This window comes from Drosophila albomicans, chromosome 3 (genome assembly GCF_009650485.2).
Source record: "Drosophila albomicans strain 15112-1751.03 chromosome 3, ASM965048v2, whole genome shotgun sequence".
In the NCBI taxonomy this organism is placed as follows: Eukaryota; Metazoa; Arthropoda; class Insecta; order Diptera; family Drosophilidae; genus Drosophila; species Drosophila albomicans.
In genome coordinates, this window is record NC_047629.2 from 20,869,395 (window position 1) to 20,887,353 (window position 17,959).

The following is a 17,959-nucleotide window of genomic DNA, read 5'->3' on the forward strand; positions in this document are numbered from 1 at the left end:
CAAATGCAGTTCTTAGAAATTTACTGTTGATACCTAGTTTTTAAAAAGTCTTACAAAACCCCCTTTAAAAACATTCGATTGCTGTGAAACTTGCAGGAAATGTTGTTTATTAGTTTACAAATGTGATTAGCTGACAAACTGCTGGCATTTCATTGCAATTAACAATAATAATGAGAACTTTTGTAATGAGACTTTTCGCATATATATTTCGCCATGAAATTTGTTGTTGGTTTTTCTGTTGGGATTTGTGTGATGCGCCGCCAGCAATGAAAATTCGCCATGTTAAACGTGGGCTCATTTCTGTTTTTATGGCCAAGACACACATAGAGAGGGATATATACAGAAAGAGAGAGAGAGAGAGAGAGAGAGAGAGAGAGGGGGTTATAAGAGACAACAACATGGAGCAGGCGATCGGCTGGCATTTACAACATGCCTACAACGTGGTAATGGCAACCAGAGCCGCAACAGCAATAGCAACAGCTACAACAGTGTGTGGCGTCTTGGAATACCAAATTTTATAGCGGTACACTGTAAAATATTTACCATCACTGCCACAGCAGCATCAGCAACAACAACAACAACAGCTAAAGCTACATTTGATGCTACGTGCGGGGGCGCAGGTTTGTTTTTATAGCCGCCCAAGTTTCACTCTATAGAGAAGCCCGCTTTACCTCACTTCACCTCACCTCAGCATACACACCGCGTATACGATTCCAGCATGCGGCACTATAATTTATAACAACTGAGCAACTGCTAAAGGCGCTCCACGAATCCAAGCTTCAAAAACTGAAAACTGAAATCTGCGGATGAATTGGGAACTCCATCTAAGCTCTATTGCTCCGCTGTTGTGGCTTCTCATACGCGCGCTTGAGCGCTGCGTTTTCATCCTTTGTGGCTGAAAATTACTGCGCATTGTTTGGTTTTCCACTTTTGTATACTCTAATCGAAGGAATGCCATCACCACTTGTGCATCAAGATAGAGTTTGAAGGAATGACAAAGAGTTCCACGATATGACTAGATATTCCATCAAGAGCTACCGACTACATATAGTATGAATTACTCGAATAAGCAAAAGTGAAAATAAGTAATGAATTATGACTATACCATCTAAAAGAAAAAGGGTATTTACTTCTTAAAAATATAATAAAATATAAATTAAGCGAGCGTAATTTGAAGTAATGGACTTATGACAATCCAGTAATAAAGTTAAAGGTGTAATGTGCTGATTTCTTATAAATATCACAAAGTTTATGGCATTATAGATTTGAGTTCCAAAATTATGTAAAGCATTTTCAACCCAAATTAAATGAATTCTATTATTTGTAGATTCAACTATTTTGTTAAGTTGTAATACCCAAATAAAAAAGATATTAGAGATAAGCAATATCCCCAAGAACTTTAGAAGCAAAAGTTATTTACTTTAAAATATTTTAGGTTATTATTTAAACTATTATTATTTATTTGAAATATTTAGGTTTTCTAGGTAGAAAATTAAGAATGTATGTATATAGTATAGTTCTTAGAGGCAAGATTAAAAACATTTCAGAAGAATTAAATTATTTTAGGATTGCCAACGAGCGTAAAATAATAGATTATTATTTTAGAGATAAGCTATTCTATTAAAAAGTTTCAATAAGAAAAGAATAACTTGTCTTTTAACTTTACAGACCAATTTAGAATGATTAAAATAAATCGATAAATCAAGCAAGACATAAATTAAAAGTATATAAAAGTTATTTCATAAGAGTTATGCAAAAGATTTCAATATACAAAGAAAATAAATTGAGCGCAAAAAGATTTCAAATTTACAGACTAAGGAAGAAGGATTAAAACAAATGAAATACGACAAGTAAACTCGATTTAAGGTAATCTACGGAAAGAGTAATCCAAGTTCGATGGGAGCCATCGAGTGTTGGCTTTTGTTTGCAGCCCTCTTCTGTGAGTTGTGGCTGTAACTGTGGCTGTGGCTGCTACGGCCATAGAGTGGAGTAGAGTGGAGTGGCAGGCACGCCTCTATCTGCAATGTGCGATCTATTGCGACGGGCGCTTTCCTTTGAGCGGGACGGCCATCTAATATGGGGGAGAGCAGGCCGATGATGATGGAGCAAGAGAGAGAGAGAGAAAGAGAGAGAGAAGAGAAGAGGGAGATGGCAAAGTCTAAGCGATGCAAGAGGCGTTGGATAGAAGGCAGCGCACTCTCGTAACTCTGTTTCAACTGAGATTGATAGCAGTTGACGTCTGCGGCTTGTGGATTTGGATTGTGTGGATGACTTAGATTTGGGTGCACTGACAAAAGCCAAACAGCGAACAACGAATGCTGAGCTTATGAATACTATGAATACGCTTCATTATGATGCCAGGTGAAATATGGCTGCTGCTCCATTTGATCTGAATAGGTAACAACAACAGGTTTGTGCTCAAGCTCAATTCCAAAACTCAATCCCACAGAGTGAGCATCTTTCGTCGCTCGTCTTGATTTATAGGAAGCGATTGTGCGTTTTGCAAATTACGACAACGTTGTCTGCAAGTCATGAGCGAGTACTCGTTATTATTATTATTATTATTAATACCTGACTGCAGCAACATCATCATCAGCAAGCTGCCGCATCCCTAGCTCCATCTCTCCTCTATAGACTTGATTGAATCTTTTATGTGTGGATTTAGGAGGAGCGTTGAAATTAAATATTTATTAAATTGTCGACAGCAGACAATGGCATATAAATCAGCTTAAAAACTATTCAATGAATATTCCAATCAATGGACAACTCATGTCCCAAGGATGTGTGCACCTGTATGTGAGTGTGTGTGTTTATGTGTGGCTAAGCTGAAGCGCTTTATGGCTCACATTTGACCTCGAGGAAATGAAATTTCAGTTGAGTTAGTTTTGAATAGAAAATATGGTACGTAGCGAGTGCAGCTTAAGGATTTATTTAATTAAATTAATAAATAAGTGCAAAATTTACATACACTTTTATTGATGTGTCTCGACTTGACATGAAAATCAACCAAAAGGCTGGACAACGTCTCAACTCGAGTGGAGGTGAAGGAGCTTGTGTGTTGACCCAAGGATAACTCAAGGCTCAGCCTGAGGCTGGAGTACAGTCAATGGCCTCGGGTTACATTGACCAATTTAAACTGAGACGCAAATTTGCTTTTGAAAAGTACAAATTGAGGTGCAGTGTGTGTGTTTGGGTGTGCGAGTGTGTGTGTCTAGGCTGTCAGCTTGAATGGGGTTGCAAGTTAGTTTAATTAATTCGACATCGAAGACTGTAAACATGGCACAAACGACAACAATCTCCACTTTGACAGTTTACCTGAAAGAGGTGTAGGCAGCACTTGTCGTCAGTCAGTCGTCGGAGCCAAACAGGACAGCCAACAACACACATTGCTTCCTCTTTCCCCCTCCTCTCTGTCTCTGGCAACGCAAAACAAAGCACTTGGAGTAGAAAAATGCAAAGAACTTTGACTGCTTTGACCTCGGCTCTGCAAGCTGAGCTCGGAGATGCTTCAATTAGCACTTTGGACACAGATATTAGTAGGAAATACAGTTATATACTCCCTTTATTTTTTCTTAAAAGCATCTCTCTCTCTTTCTGTGTTTCTCCTTCTCTTTATCTAGCTGCGTGTTTCGAAGCGTCGGCACATAAAACGGCGAGAAAACTAAACCCTACTTGGACCCAGATGGACCATAAAACATCTCGGAAATATGTAGACTAAAGTAAAAACTAATTACGCGCAGTCATAAAATGATCTTAACAACCAAAGTGCGAGCCAAATGAGTTGCTTTCTGTTGCCCATTTTTAATGGAGTTTCAGCACCAAATATAAACTGTATGTAACATCTCTGCTATACTGCTTATAGACTGACTCATCTATAAAATGTATTCGATGTATTCTAAGTCTTATCAATTCCATATATATAATGCCTATATTGTGTTTTTATTCAGATTTCAGCTTATTTCCATCGAAATCGCTACTGATAAACCACACATTGATTAAGCGTCTATTATATAGCAATAAATTAAAATAAATATTACCGAAACACTATACTCGAAATATTTGTTAGAATCTTCAAAACTCAATTGAGCCTGAAAGTAATGAATGAATTAAACAAATAGAAAAACAACATCGGGAAATTTCGCAAGCTAAATAAACTTTATTAAGCAAAGTAAGTAAACAAGTTCAAATTAGAGATGCTTAAGTTCATCTAACTTAAAAGTCATAAAGAAGTTCAAGTTGAATGATGATGCTTCAGTTGTGCAATATTTAGGAAACTATCGAATTGGGGGAGAATTTAGAAATTTATTTAAAATATTTATAACTAGAATATCAATAAAATTTGAAATAAATTGTATTATAATAGAATCATAAGCAATAAATAGAATTTGTTATTGCTAACTTGCATTTATTATAAAGATTGTAATCAAATTGTATTGAAACTTTATAGTAATTAAAAATTTTGATCTACATCACAAATCCCATTATATACTTAATAGCATTCAATCCTAAAAATTTCACAGCAATCAATAAACGAAAAAAAAGTTGAAATTTCAATTTGATCACAAGACTTTTTTCACATAGTGTCTGTAGTTAATCTTTAATAAATGATGAAGATGCCAAAGCCAACGACAGAGCGTGTGGCTAAAGATAACGCGTCGGGTATTATTTTTAGCTAGCGCATATTGATCATAGGGATGGCTAGCGAAAGAGGCTTGATTGATCGACCGACGATTGTCCATCGATTTCGAGTGGATCGGGATCGACATCGACGTCGGCATCGCGGGGAGAAATAAATTGTTGCTACACGTATAAGACATCGTGTACGACAAGTTAAGACAACGATCTGCGCGCCTCCGACAGATCCGACTGGCCACAAAACACAAAAACACAACCTGCATCATGTGGCGCGCTGCATGCAGAAGGAACAGGAAAACTCAAAACTCCAACAGCCACAGATGGATAGATACGAGGAGAAGACTTGTCTCTGGACCCAGAGAGATCCAAAGAGAAAAAGTCTTGTGTGTGTGCGTGGACATTATTGCGCAGTGTCTATATCATTAATTAATTTAATCACTTGTACATGATTCCGATGCAGCATTATTAATTTTGGCGATGCAAGCGCGCTTCCCTTGGGCATTGGGAAAGCCCCCAAACAGAATTGTAATCTAATAATAAATAAATGCGACTATATTCGAGAGTTGGAAACACGATCTCCCCACATAGCGAGCCTTGCTTTTTATACGTATGTATGGAACCTGTCTTATCAGCAGAGCCAAGACTGATTCCGAATTCTATTCAAATATATTTTATGTTCTCTCAATGTGTGTGTATGTTTGTGGTGATAAGAAGTACTCTGTTCATAAACCGAACTGAAATCAGATCACAATATGCGTTTCGAATCTTTTATTTTGGGGTAGAATTCTTCGGTTATCTCCAGTTCTTAACTTACGTTCTCTCTTACAGCCTGGGTTCGCCTCTTTATTATTGTGGGATTTTTCGGGAATATTTTCGGGATCACTTATCGCTGCATCTGTTTTTTGTTTGTTTGTTTTTTGGTTTCTTTTTTTTTTTGGGTTCTTTTGAATTCGCACAACAATTCACTGGGAAGCCGTCGGCTCTTTAATTTTTTGCATGCACAGAGAGACGCACTGATATTTATGGGGAAAATGGGATTTGTCAGGCAGCGACAACGGCAAACGACAATGGCAGCAACAGCAACAACAACAAATAACTAAAGTGTAGACTGCACAATCCGCGAGACGCGCTTAACGTTGGGCTCCAAAACCGGACTGAGGCTACTCAGCACTGTGGCGAACGACAAACCAACTGCGATTGCGACTGCGACTGCGACAGAGACTGAGCGACAGCGACTAAAACTGAAGCTCAAGTCCATCTCGTAGACTCAACTCGGTCTCAGTCGGCGCCAGCGACAGCGCCGCGTGCGCCCCCAGTCAACTGGTCAGACAGAGAGCGCATGCTTGCTTGCTCTGCTCTGCCGCCGGCAACATTAGGAGAGTCATCATCAACTCCAAGTGAGAGCTGCTCTCTTGTGCTCTTGACTCACTCTTGTGCTGACTCACACAGACACACGCACACTACCTGCGCTGTCCCTCTCTGGCTCGCCTGTCGAGACTAGTAAGTATAGCTGTTGCTGTCGCACACTCACTGCCGGTTGGCTTCAAAGTTGAAAATGCAAAAAGAACGCAACTTAAATCGGTACGAAGGGAATGATCGATATTAGGCAATGTGCTATACGTAAGAGTTTAGTAATTAAGTGTAGCTTATGACGTACGGATCGATCAATTAAGTGTAACTTTTTAGTAATATTATAAATATTAAATAATGACAAATATAATAGCAAAGGTAATAAGATATGAATATTGCTCAAAGTCTTCTTGAAAAGGGAATAACTTAATACCATAAATAAAATAAATAATTTATTAACTTGTTAAAGTTAACTTATAATTTATCATATATGATGATAATCTACCTAAGATTAAGTAATTCTCGTCATTTATTAAATATAAACTCGTTTACTTTGTCATATTTTTATTTGATTCCTTTATACCTCGAAAATATGAATGCAGTTTATAGTTTTTAATCCTATATAAATTTGAGTGAAATCCCCAAAAGTTGCTTGCAGCATGTCTTGTGAATGACTGCGAGAAAGAGACGGCGCAACAACACGTGCTCTTATCAGCTGAGTGAAACCAACTGCGCTCAAATTGAGCGAGTCACAGCTGATAGCAGCAAATGAGTTGAGTTGAGTGAAACTCAAGCAGCTCGGGTTTTGTTATTCTACTTAGTTTTATTTGATTTTATTTTAACTTAATTTCATTAGATACTGGTGCAGTGTCGTTACCATTATATTGCTATTGTTGTTGTTGTTGTTGGTCATTCGTTTATGTACTCTGTGGTCGAGTTTTGTGTCCAGCTTTGGGGTTGCAGTTGGCCAGCAGCCGGCCAGCAGCATCTAATTGGTCAACAGCTAGCAGTTTATGTACTGGCAACCGCACAACTAAGTCGAGTAAATGCAACTGAGGGCCACTTAAAAGCCTCAAGCCCCTATTTCATATTTAACGAGGCGCACAACTAATTCTTTTCAATCGATATTATATGGTTTATAAATGAGGGGAGCGCTAATATGTTAACCGTGTAGTTAAGCCCTTTATCGACAATAAAGACTAATCATGTCAAGAGTTTTAAAGGAATTATAAATATTTGTTGTTCATCTGCATTTAATGTTTTTCATTTTTCTTCTTATTTGTACATCATTAAAAATGTATTTATACATTTTCCAAACCATTCGTTTCGTTTAAGTTTTGTATCACAAATGAAATCATATTTCGTCATTTAATTTTTCTCTTTATAGTCTTAAGTTTAATGTTCACATTTGCTTATGTTGTTAAACATATTGGACATTTCTTATATAGTTCAAGGCTTTTAAGCTTTTTTGAATTGTTAAACACTTTAGTAGAACTAAGCATTGAGGAAATAATCTGATAAACCAAAAATAATCTTACTAAAAAAACTTTTTAGAGAAAAAATTCAAAATCAATACTTTAATACTATAAATTAAATTTCAATCTCATCTCAATCCCATATTTGAATTTTATATTTTATTCTATAGAGAACTTTAATTCTAATGAAATTAGATACTATCCTTTTTAATTTTTATTGTTAAGTATTGTTTGTAAGAGTTTATATTATTCTTAAACTACAAATAAATGTGATCTATTTGATTATTTTTTATCATATTCAGAATTTATGTGACTATAACATTTTAGAAACCAACAAATAAACGATTGCAGTTTTCAAAGAATACTTAGGATGACTTAATAAATTGAATACTCTAATGAGACTACAAATCACAAAATTATTCAACATTGAACAAAGCAAAGAGTAAGTTAATAAAGTAAAATCAGATCTGACTGCCAGCTTATTACAAATTGATGAACTGATTAATCACTTTACGGCTTTAAGCTGCAATCAGATCTGCTCTAAGCAATGTTCCCTTTACTTCTGTCAGACAAAAATCGTGTTTCTCTTTCCCGCAATCATGAATAGTAAAATCAGCTTTTCTCTATGCTAAAATTAAGTATACGCAATGAATTGCAAGCACAGAGCTTATATAAAGCTTTATTATCGCAACAAACCAATCAACGTTAGCCACCTGAACAAGCTGGCGCAATCTGGCGAAAGGAAAGGACTCGGAAGACCCAAAAAAAAAAAAAAAAAAAAAAAAAAGAAGAAACCCCAAACTGACCAAAGTCATTACGCACCGCTGTGAGATTGTAATCTAAGAAGATTCAACTCGTTATTGGAGCAGGGATTTAATTAGACAAATGTGGGCAATTTGTAATGTAATTTTTCAAAGTGGCGACCAACTTGGAGAAAAGCCAAGTGCAAACTGTTTTTTCGGTGTTGAAAGTGCAGAAAGGAGCTAGAGAGATTGAGAGAGAGAGAGAGGGGGGAGATAAACTATAAGTAAAATAGGAAAATGCGAAAATATGTGCAAATGTGCAGCATGTGGACAGTGGTCATTATTTTTGTTTGGGGCAGGTACCAGTTACCAGTAAGCTAAGCATTTGGCAACCAAGTTAGTGTAAGTGTGTGTGTGCTAGTGTCTATGTGTGTGTGTGTGTGTGTGTGTCAGCAGGCGGTCCATGTCGAGCATGTTCAACGTTGGCGCGCGACGACGACAAAAAATGAGATTTGCTGACCAATGGTCATTAAAGCACATTTACAATGGCCAAAGCCCAGTCGAGGCATGCAACCAAATGAGGCAGCTCCGAGCAGCCAAGAGCCAACAGGCAACTTGGCACGCTGCATGCAAAATGGCTCGAAAGACAAGCGATCAAATCGATGCCGAAATTAATTTATCTTCAAGCTACCAAATTTGACAAATTGCAAATGTATTTGAAATTGACTGCAACAGCAGCCGCAGCAGAAGTTGCAGCATCACACAGACAGACAGACGGACAGACAGACAGATAGATAGATGGCAGAGGCATCGTCGAAGGCTGCAGCGGGAGGCGACACCAATTAATCTTATCAAGCTGTGAACTTTTGCGTAGATTTTCCATGTCTAGGCGTTGCAACCAGCAAGCGAAAGGGAGAAGAGAACGAACGAACGAACGAGGCAAGTGAAGTGGAGTGTGTTGCATGTATGTATATGCTTTGGTGGCATCCACTTGATTGCGCTAATTGGTCGCGAATGATAATCAGCGTGGAGCGCGTGATATGAGCGAGAGAGGAAAGAGAGAGGAAAGAGCAAAGATGTCGTTGTTGCAGCTGCCACAAGATGACAAGATTTTTCATTCATTCATTCAACATTTAACTCATTCAATGAGGCAGTCAATAGCGATGCTCTGACCGGAAGTTCTTATTCTTATTCTGATTGTAAATTGCTCATCTGATCGCTATACGTAAAGTGTATTTGTGTGGGTGCAAAATAAAACTATTTATGGATGACTTAGAGCTGCGTGTTCCGATCTGTTTGCTGACGAAAGTGCTAATCAGACTACAAATTACTTCCGAGAAACTCTTAAATAGATTAATGTTGTCATCATTTTTGTTCTTATCAATTTCGAATTTTAATTTGCTTTTAAGGCAAATTTTATTTGACTTCTCACAAACATAAACGAGAATTTTTTAAGACGGATTCCGGAGTGGTTTAAAATACATTACAACATATGTACAAACATCTATTGTTATTGCTATAAGAAGTTAATATTTAAAGAAAATATGCACTTTTTTTCATTATAATTTTGGGATTATAATGATTGGAACATTTTTACATCAAATTATTATATAAAAATAAGTTCACTACTAAATATGTCAATGTTTCAAATACTTTTAAAGAGAATTTGCACTTTTTTATACCCGCTACCCATAGGGTAGAAGGGTATTACAACTTTGTGCCGGCAGGAAATGTATGTAACACGTAGAAGGAGGCATCTCCGACCCTAGCCTAATTTTAAAGCTAGAGTTACGAATTTTGGTATATACAATAATTACTGTAGTAGTTATGATTCCTGAAAATTTGGTTGTGATCAAATTGTGGAATTGTGGAAGTTATTAAAGAAATACTTTTGTATGGACAAAAACGCCTACTTACTAGGGGTCTTAGTTGCTTTGGTATATTTTGAAGTAGTACTATATAGATTTACCAAAAATACCATTTGATATATTTTTAGTATTTTTTAGTATTTTCGGTATATTTTGAAAATGATACCGCAATATTTTGCCTTTATTAAAAATGGGCAGCTGGTATCTCACAGTCGAGCACACTCGACTGTAACTTTCTTACTTGTTTTATTATAATTTCGCGTTAATAATAAATGAAAAATTTCTGCATCAAACTATTCCATGAATGTCAATGTTTCTTAGATAAATGACACTCAACCTTCAACAAATTTTATTTGGTTTTATTACTTTTTAAGAAATTAAAGTCATTATTTCATTATAAATAATTTTTCTTTATCAGTGCTCGAATATAAAACCAAATTTGGGTTTACTTCTTATTAATATTATAACTTTGCTTTCCTTAGTCACCTCCCCATAATATTATAAGTAAAATATTGGATTGTATAAATAAAACTTTGTTTAACTGCAATAACAGTTTTCTATTTATTTTCAAAGATAATCGAAGTATTTGCAATAAATCCTATATAAATTCTTAAAAGGTTTATGCAAAGCATAAGATTAACTATAATCCATAAAATCTTTTCCAGAAATATGTTGTACTTAATTTAGTTGTAAAAATGCTAAAAATAAACACTTCGTTTACTTGAGGAAAAATAAATCTTGCGTCAATTCGAATAGTTCTTCCGGTCAGTCTGCTAAGCATAATAAATGATGATGACGATATGATGATTGGTTTCTATTTCCTACAGAGGGTGAGTGTTGGGTGTGTGTTGCATGTGTGCATGTGTGTGAGTGTGTGTGTGTGTTGATTGTGTGTGCGCTTTGCGGCTTGTCAAGTTCAAAAGTGTTAATTGAGGCAAAGTAGGGTTTTGTCACAGTCGAAGTCGCAGTGTTTCCGTTGTTTTTTTTTTTGTAGCTTTGTGGCACAGCTGCTGCTTGGCAGTTGCAACTTTGGAGTTGGAGTTGGAGCTGGAGTCTCAACGTCAAGAGAGTTCAGAGTTCAAATGCAGGCAAAAATATGTAAATGCAGGGCGCTTGCGTGTCGGGTCTGCAAAAGGGGTTCGGTTCTAACCGATTTACCCATTACACAGTAACAACAACATCAATTTCGGGCCACTGGGAATGGGTCACGAGGTGCCACAATGAGAGAGGAAGAGAGAGGGAGAAGGGGAAGAGGAGAGGGAAATGGAGGCGCAAGCGCAGTCTAAACGCTTGTTAAAGGGCGCGCTCGAAATTGTTGTGTTGTGTGGTTCGTGGCAACCGCAAAAACAAATCAAGCGTCAGACGTCAGAGCAGAGAAGCTGGAGCTGGAGTTGAAGTTGAAGCGGAGAATCGGTTAAATTCGATTTGCAATTTTCAGCAAACTAAAGGTAAGAAAAGTCGAGGCAAAGAGTGCAGAAGGGCACAAAAAATTCGACTTCGGTGTTGGAGTTGAGTAAACAATTTTGAATGAAATGCAAGTGCCGGGAGTCGACTGGAACGACTGTTGCAAGTGGAAGTTGCAAGTTGCACGTTGCAAGTTGAAGGGGAGCTGCTTGATTTGCAATTTCATGGCAGCCGCAATTTGCACCTCATCATCTTTTGGGGGGCTACATCACACGGGTGATGATCTTTTTTGCGAATCGTTCAATCAGCGCCTTGGCGCATTCGGCACTGGGCCAAAAGGTTGCCATCAAATATGGCTGTGGCACGTGCAACATGAGCAGCCAGCCAGTTAGCCAGCAGCTAAGCTTGAGAATGTCCCAAATAGTTAAGGCTCAATTTCTCTATCAAGGAGCCAACGCTTAACTATGCGCTATCTTAGCGGTTGCATACCAGGAAGTTGAAGTTGAAGTTGCTGTTAAGAAATATTTGCGAGCGTTAGATAAATAATGCATATCTCACGCACTCGAACCTAACGCTGAACCCGCTATCATTGGGCTCTGGTCAAGACGTTTAATGAAGGCCCAGATACCATGATGATACTGCCATGGCCATATAATAAGCACAACAGCAACAATGGCAGCACAGCACAACAACAGCAACAACAACAACAGCAAATCGTTGGCCTGGCCAATTTATTGGCAATGAGCTTTGTGGCTAGCCAAAAACACAAAATGTTAGCTTAAGCTGAGCTGAACTAAGCTGGGCTGCGTGTCTTGGCCAGGTTTCGATTTGGCGCGATTGCAGACCATCGTTCGATTTAATTTAGCAGCAGCTGTAGCTGCGCGTTGCAAGTTGCGCGTTGCACGTTGCAAGTTTCTAGTTGTTGCCGCCGCAGCCACACAAAAGAAGATTCATTAAGTTGGCTTTCGGGCGGATTTTCTCTATTTACTTTTCCCAAGATCAACGCGCCTTTGGGCTGCAAAGATTTTGCGCCAAATTGGCTGATCGCTTCCCCTCCCTTTCCCCTCCTCTGACTCTTTACTCTGCCTGCTTTTGAGAGCTTTAGTTTGTTGTGTTTACCGTTTGGCTCGAAATGGATTCATTAAATCGCAGATGCCTGTGTTTTGTTTTAACCCACATCTGCGAGTTGCTTTTGCCCTCCCCTCTCTTTCTGATTAGACCCCTAATAAGAGTAATAATCATAGTGGGCGCCCTTTTGCGTTAATTAACAATGCATTACGAATTGCAGCAGCTCTTCCTATTTGTCCAATAAATTCGGTAATGAGCATGTTCGTTGCACGCAATGGACTTTAAATTAAACAACCCTCTTGAGATTAACATGCCATCGGTCATTCCCTTTTGGGTATATTATTATTTCATCGGCAATAAGAAAGCAGAATAACAAAGCGCCATTTGCTGCCGCATTTGTTATTGTTTGTTATGGTACATTTGCAATTTGTGCACTTGACTCACCTGCGTTTTTGCATATCACTTTTAAATTCGTTTATACGCGCCTTCAATTATCTAAACACTGTTTAACACTTCAATTTTAAGCTCATAATCACTGAGTTTTGGCTAATTTTTATTTGTTAGCTTCAATAAATATCACGTTAAATAGTCCAGTCCGGTGTGACCGCACAGCAATTTGACTAAAACAGCTGTTCGCTGTGGGCTAGGAAGACCAGGCCGGTGTGACCGCAAGTGCAGTAACATAAAATATACCATTTTACTTTACAGAAATCTTCCATAGCCCTGGGATAACATATGGTGATGCGCAGTTTTCGAATTTCTTTAAAGTGACATGTTAAAACGGAATGAGCAGAATTGCAAAATAAAGAAACTGCCTAAAAGCAGGGGAATCACGCTCGGAAGCAAAGACATTTTCAAAAACCTTAAGCTTCGCATAAAAGATTATTCAAAATAATAATAAAATCTGTTCAAACAAATATGTGAAAAATGTGCAAAAATCAAAAGTGGAAATTTTTCAAAATACCCCGTAATAATAAAGACTTTTCGTGTGAAGTTAATTCGAAACATGTGCTTATATTTGATTTGAATAGATAGCAATAAATAATAACAACATCTTTATAACTTAAAAGCGGCCATATATGTAAATCAGCGACATTGGGTGAATGTGCTGCCAATATGCATTATCAAGTGGTGCCACATAATGAATCCTACATTTCCTGGACCAGCATCAGTAACTCCTCCTTCAAGAAGTTGACATCAACTGCAACTGGAGTTGGGATAGCCGGCACAGTAAACAAAAGTAGGACATTTGGAATGAGTCTGTAAGTTAAAGACATTATTATACAAATTTGTAATTGATATCATATGATTAGTTACGCACTTGCAGTCGTATAAAGTTTTGTCCATGTCTTCTTCGTTGAATTTACCCTCACTGGTGGCCACCAAATTAAATTCCAGCGATTCATCCGCCAGGCAAGATTGTACAAATTCAAAGACATCGGCAATCTTTTCATATACATTGAAAGTGCCCTGAAATAAGAATATATAATTAATACTTGTGAATGGGAAATTCTATCCCAGACTAGTTACTTGTATGTAGAGACCATTGGGGAACTTGACCCTGATTAGAGAATAGCGATACATTCGCAAGGTGCGCTGTTCCTCGCGATCCCGCATTGCTTTTGTCTTTAGAATCTGAGAGCTTTCAATGGCCTCAGCGCGCAATTGTTGCTCCCGTTTTATTTCCTCTGGTGAGATGCGATAGAAATCGTCTGGCAAGACAACACGACGTGCCTGCGATGGCAACAGCACTTTAATATTGCGATCCAGCTCAAGCTGAATGGTCTCCGAGTTCTTCAAGGCCTCCACAAGCATGGCGAGGTCAAGACCTTCCTCAGTCTGCTCTTTGGTCCATAAAAGGAAAGGCTCTTCATCAATCTGCACTTCGCTAAAGCCAGCTGCATAAAGCACATCCAAGGCACCGTCCACATAGCGCACTTTTTCGCTAAAGATTTTGTTGGACATGCGTATCTTGCAGAACTTCTCCTCATCGGGATTCTTGATAATGTTCTCCAGATATTTAATCAGCGTGGCAATGCAATCATCCGCCTTCTCCTTTACATTGCAATTCTGTATGATTAAACAAGCGGTTAAGCCACGTTCACTCTCCAGCTGCTGATAGAGAAACTCCTTGATCTTGGCCTTCCACGCCTTCTTGGTTAACACTTCCTCGCCAATAAGCGGACAGCGAAAGAAGACGCCCTGACAGGCTAAATTCTTATTCTCAGTTGCCGATGCACTGCTACCACTGGGCACAGAAACCGAGCTGCTTGAATTGGCCAACTCATCCTTCTGGCGACGCTCAGCTTCCAGTTCACGCTTGGCCTGCGCCTTGATGGCCGCTAATGAGGTGTTGAAATCCTTTGAATCCTTGCGGTCAATGCGCGCTAATGCGGCATTAGCAGCAGCACGCGCCTCGTTGCTCAGCTCATTGCGCTTGGGCGGCACATAAACATCCATCTTGCGCCGTGAGCTCGTCGATGGCGCTTCCTGCTTGGGGGCATTCAATTTGTGTCCCTCTCCCATTCCACCACCAATGCGCAACTGACAAATAGAATTAATATACAATTAGGGCTTGTCAACAGATGATGTCAGTTGCCACGAAATTACCTTGAAAGCGGCCTCCTCCTTCTTCTTTGAGAAGAAACGCTTGATTTTCGACATGTTTGACGTTTGTATATTGTTTTGTTTTTGGTTGTTTAAATTCTAGGTGAATGCTCCTTAGGCAACTTTAATTTCGCCACAGATAATTTAAGCTCCTCAATTTCCTTCAATGTACCTGAAACGTTACACGTTAAAACGATTTGTTACCATTATATTCCAAATTGATTACTTGGCTTCTCTACTCACTTGGTCTGACAAACTTCTCGGTGATCACTTGACCGTAGACGCCCCAAGACCATGCGATGAGTGCACCCGTACCCAGCAGCAACACCAGCAGCACTTGTAACAATGTTGCTTGCAGTGCAGTGAACTCAACGGGACTTTGCCAACGCCAGTCGCCAGTGAAGCTATCGAATTCCGAGCGCAGAGACACGACAGCTTGCAGAGCAACGCCAGCAAAGTGTTCAACTTGTTGGGCGAAGGCCTGTAGGGTTGAGTTGAGGGAGTGCAGATATAAGTCGATACTCATTTGCTTGCCAACACTGCTTCCTACAAAATGTTGTTAACGTGTATATGTGTGTTAATGTTCTTTGTTTTATTGCGTTTTGTTTACGTTGTATTGCGTCTGCCGAAAAAAATGACTCGCAGCAGCTGTATATGACTTAGTTCAGAGTGTGACCGTAAGCTTATTTTATAAGATGTACGTTATAACTGATGGTATATACTGAAGTAAAGAGACGTGCAGACTTGCCACCTGGTTGCACATCAGTGGAAATGGCGTGCGTGGTTCTCAAAAGCTTTTTATTTGTATTTTTCAAAAAACTTGGACGGCAACGTAAGCATTTGCCTCAATATTCGAGTGTCCTTCTCCCATATATAAAATTACCTTAAGTAAAATAAGATTTGTGGCATAATGTGACAATTACAACTCGGCTCATTTTCCATACAGTTAGCAGTGAAGTAAAAAGCGGGTAGCTGACAGCAGTATTTTTATACTAAAAAGTAGATACAAGACTGCCTATCGATTTATCGACCGTTGCTGAATTATGCTAACAGACGCTGTTAAAACCTAAACCAGACACTAGAAGTTGCATCAGCAAGAAGTCGATAAAACTGCGCGCAATACTTGTTGCGCAATTTGAATTTGCCTTTCCCCTACTTAAGTGTGTGTGGTATATCGACAGACGGTGCAACAATAATTGGGTTAAATAATAATAACCTGAGGGCGTGACCCCATTAGCGTGCAGAGATTTTGGAGCACATATCCTCTCGTAAATTATCAAGTGGCTGACCTTAAAAGAATAGGGACAACAAGTGGCGATCAGTTTAATCTGCTTGCGTAATTGTTGCTCCCCTCCTTCCCGAGCGACACGCCCCTTTATTGATGCACCTGGGGTATATTGACAGCAACAAGGATGTTGTCGATGTTGTGGTTGTGTGTATAAGTTGTGCCTGTGGCAAAAGTTTCAGCATAATTGAATGATTTTTCGGGACCATTTCGGCAAGTGCTTTTGCGCTTTGCTTCCTGTAATTTTGGGTGATTTGCACGCATGAGCATATCATAATCTTTGCAGCTGTTTGATTGATTTCCACTGCATCCTTTGGCGAACATGTTTATCATCAAGCACTTCGATGGTATTCCATCTTCTCTAGACTACACCACATCAACAGTCTGCGATCTTTTGTGGCCCATAACAGGGCCGACCACCTTTTGCGCACGCTCGAGCGCCTTGCTGCTGTTGATGGGATGGATGATGGGTTCAACAGCCCAGCAAAATGCCAAAACAGAGAAATCTTCCAGACGTCGACGACGCTGATGGTTTTGTCAGAGTTAGAGCAAACAGCGTGCAGTAGCTTATGGCTTCCGTATGCCTCGCCCCGCTCCACTGACTGCGACGCCGAGCGAGCAAAGACACCCAAGATACATCCAAAGATCTCTCGAGTTGTTTTTGCAATAACAACCGAGACAGAGGCAGCGCAATAGATACAGCTACAGCTGGAGCTACAGATACAGATACAGATACAGATACAAAGATACAGATACAGAGCAGAGCAACTCTAATTCTATTTTGCTGCCTCATTTTTCTCGGTTTTCTGCAGCCAAGAATGTCGACGACTTATAATTCGAGCAGCGTGTAAGATTTTCTCAGCTCTTTTTGCTTCGTTGGTTTTTAGGTCTACAATAACTACAGAAAAAGTGAAGAACTAGAAGTACTCGACTACTGGAGACGCAATCAACGAACGCGCTTGCGTACTTGGGATCATACTATGTTATAATTATGGTATCACCGAGTGCCCCAGCAGACACCCAACTAGCCATCTTGGGTGCCATTATATTCATCACAATCACGCGATATATATTTGCTTCTACTACTGTGGCACTGTTTTTTTTTTCTCTTCTTCTCCTCCTCTTGTTGTTTTTTGCGCAATTAACATTCCTTAAATGTCTCGCCAAGCAAGTCCAGTCTCGCAGTTGAGAGTCGAGACTCGAGAGTCTCCCCAAGTATGCGAGGCGCATGCGTCGCTGCCGCCTGCTGCAATTGCAATTGTTGTAATCACCTAAAGAGCGAGGGAAAGAGAAGTTGACAGAGAGGGAGATGGCCTGCTTGGCCATGCGCCGAACCTGAAAAACTAGTTTCGATTGCAGATTGCAACGTTTTTAAAGTTTTTCGCATATCTGTGAATTTAATGCTCGGAGAAAAGCCAGTAAAAGCCGCAACAAAATGTTGCCACTTTTCGCTTCGCTTTTCCTCTGTTTTCCCCATGCTTCATTTTTCTGTTGTTTTGCACTTTTGGCAAAACTCTCAAACTG

The 17,959-nt window shown here is 39.2% G+C and overlaps 3 protein-coding genes across 7 annotated transcripts in view; all 3 read right to left on the bottom strand.

Annotated features, from left to right (window-relative positions):
* LOC117571998 (protein N-terminal asparagine amidohydrolase) overlaps positions 1 to 13,156 on the bottom strand; it is a 28,894-nt gene extending 15,738 nt beyond the window's left edge. For 2 of the 4 annotated variants that reach the window (XM_052003732.1, XM_052003734.1), the window contains exon 1: positions 12,988 to 13,155. The gene's annotated coding sequence lies outside the window, so the exon portion shown is untranslated. Of the gene's footprint in view, positions 1 to 5,449; positions 5,818 to 12,987 lie in introns of those variants that run through there. The other 2 variants (XM_052003735.1, XM_052003733.1) reach the window with 2 other exon arrangements.
* A 376-nt stretch (positions 13,157 to 13,532) lies between these two features.
* LOC117569958 (UBX domain-containing protein 6) lies at positions 13,533 to 15,299 on the bottom strand. The gene is made up of 4 exons (XM_034251330.2): positions 15,154 to 15,299; positions 14,074 to 15,087; positions 13,865 to 14,013; positions 13,533 to 13,803 (listed from the first exon to the last, which is right to left on the bottom strand). Exons 1-4 carry the CDS (start codon positions 15,205 to 15,207, stop codon positions 13,692 to 13,694), a joined length of 1,329 nt encoding a protein of 442 aa, XP_034107221.1. The 5' UTR covers positions 15,208 to 15,299; the 3' UTR covers positions 13,533 to 13,691.
* On the bottom strand, positions 15,182 to 15,860 carry LOC117569959 (uncharacterized). Of its 2 annotated transcripts, XM_034251332.2 has the most exons (3): positions 15,761 to 15,860; positions 15,394 to 15,696; positions 15,182 to 15,322 (listed from the first exon to the last, which is right to left on the bottom strand). In XM_034251332.2, the coding sequence occupies exons 2-3, from the start codon at positions 15,674 to 15,676 to the stop codon at positions 15,243 to 15,245; spliced, it is 363 nt and encodes a 120-aa protein (XP_034107223.1). In that variant the 5' UTR covers positions 15,677 to 15,696; positions 15,761 to 15,860; the 3' UTR covers positions 15,182 to 15,242. The 2 variants fall into 2 exon arrangements, with proteins under 2 accessions (XP_034107223.1, XP_034107222.1); XM_034251331.2 differs by having other exon boundaries at positions 15,394 to 15,820.
* Positions 15,861 to 17,959: the final 2,099 nt, after the last annotated feature.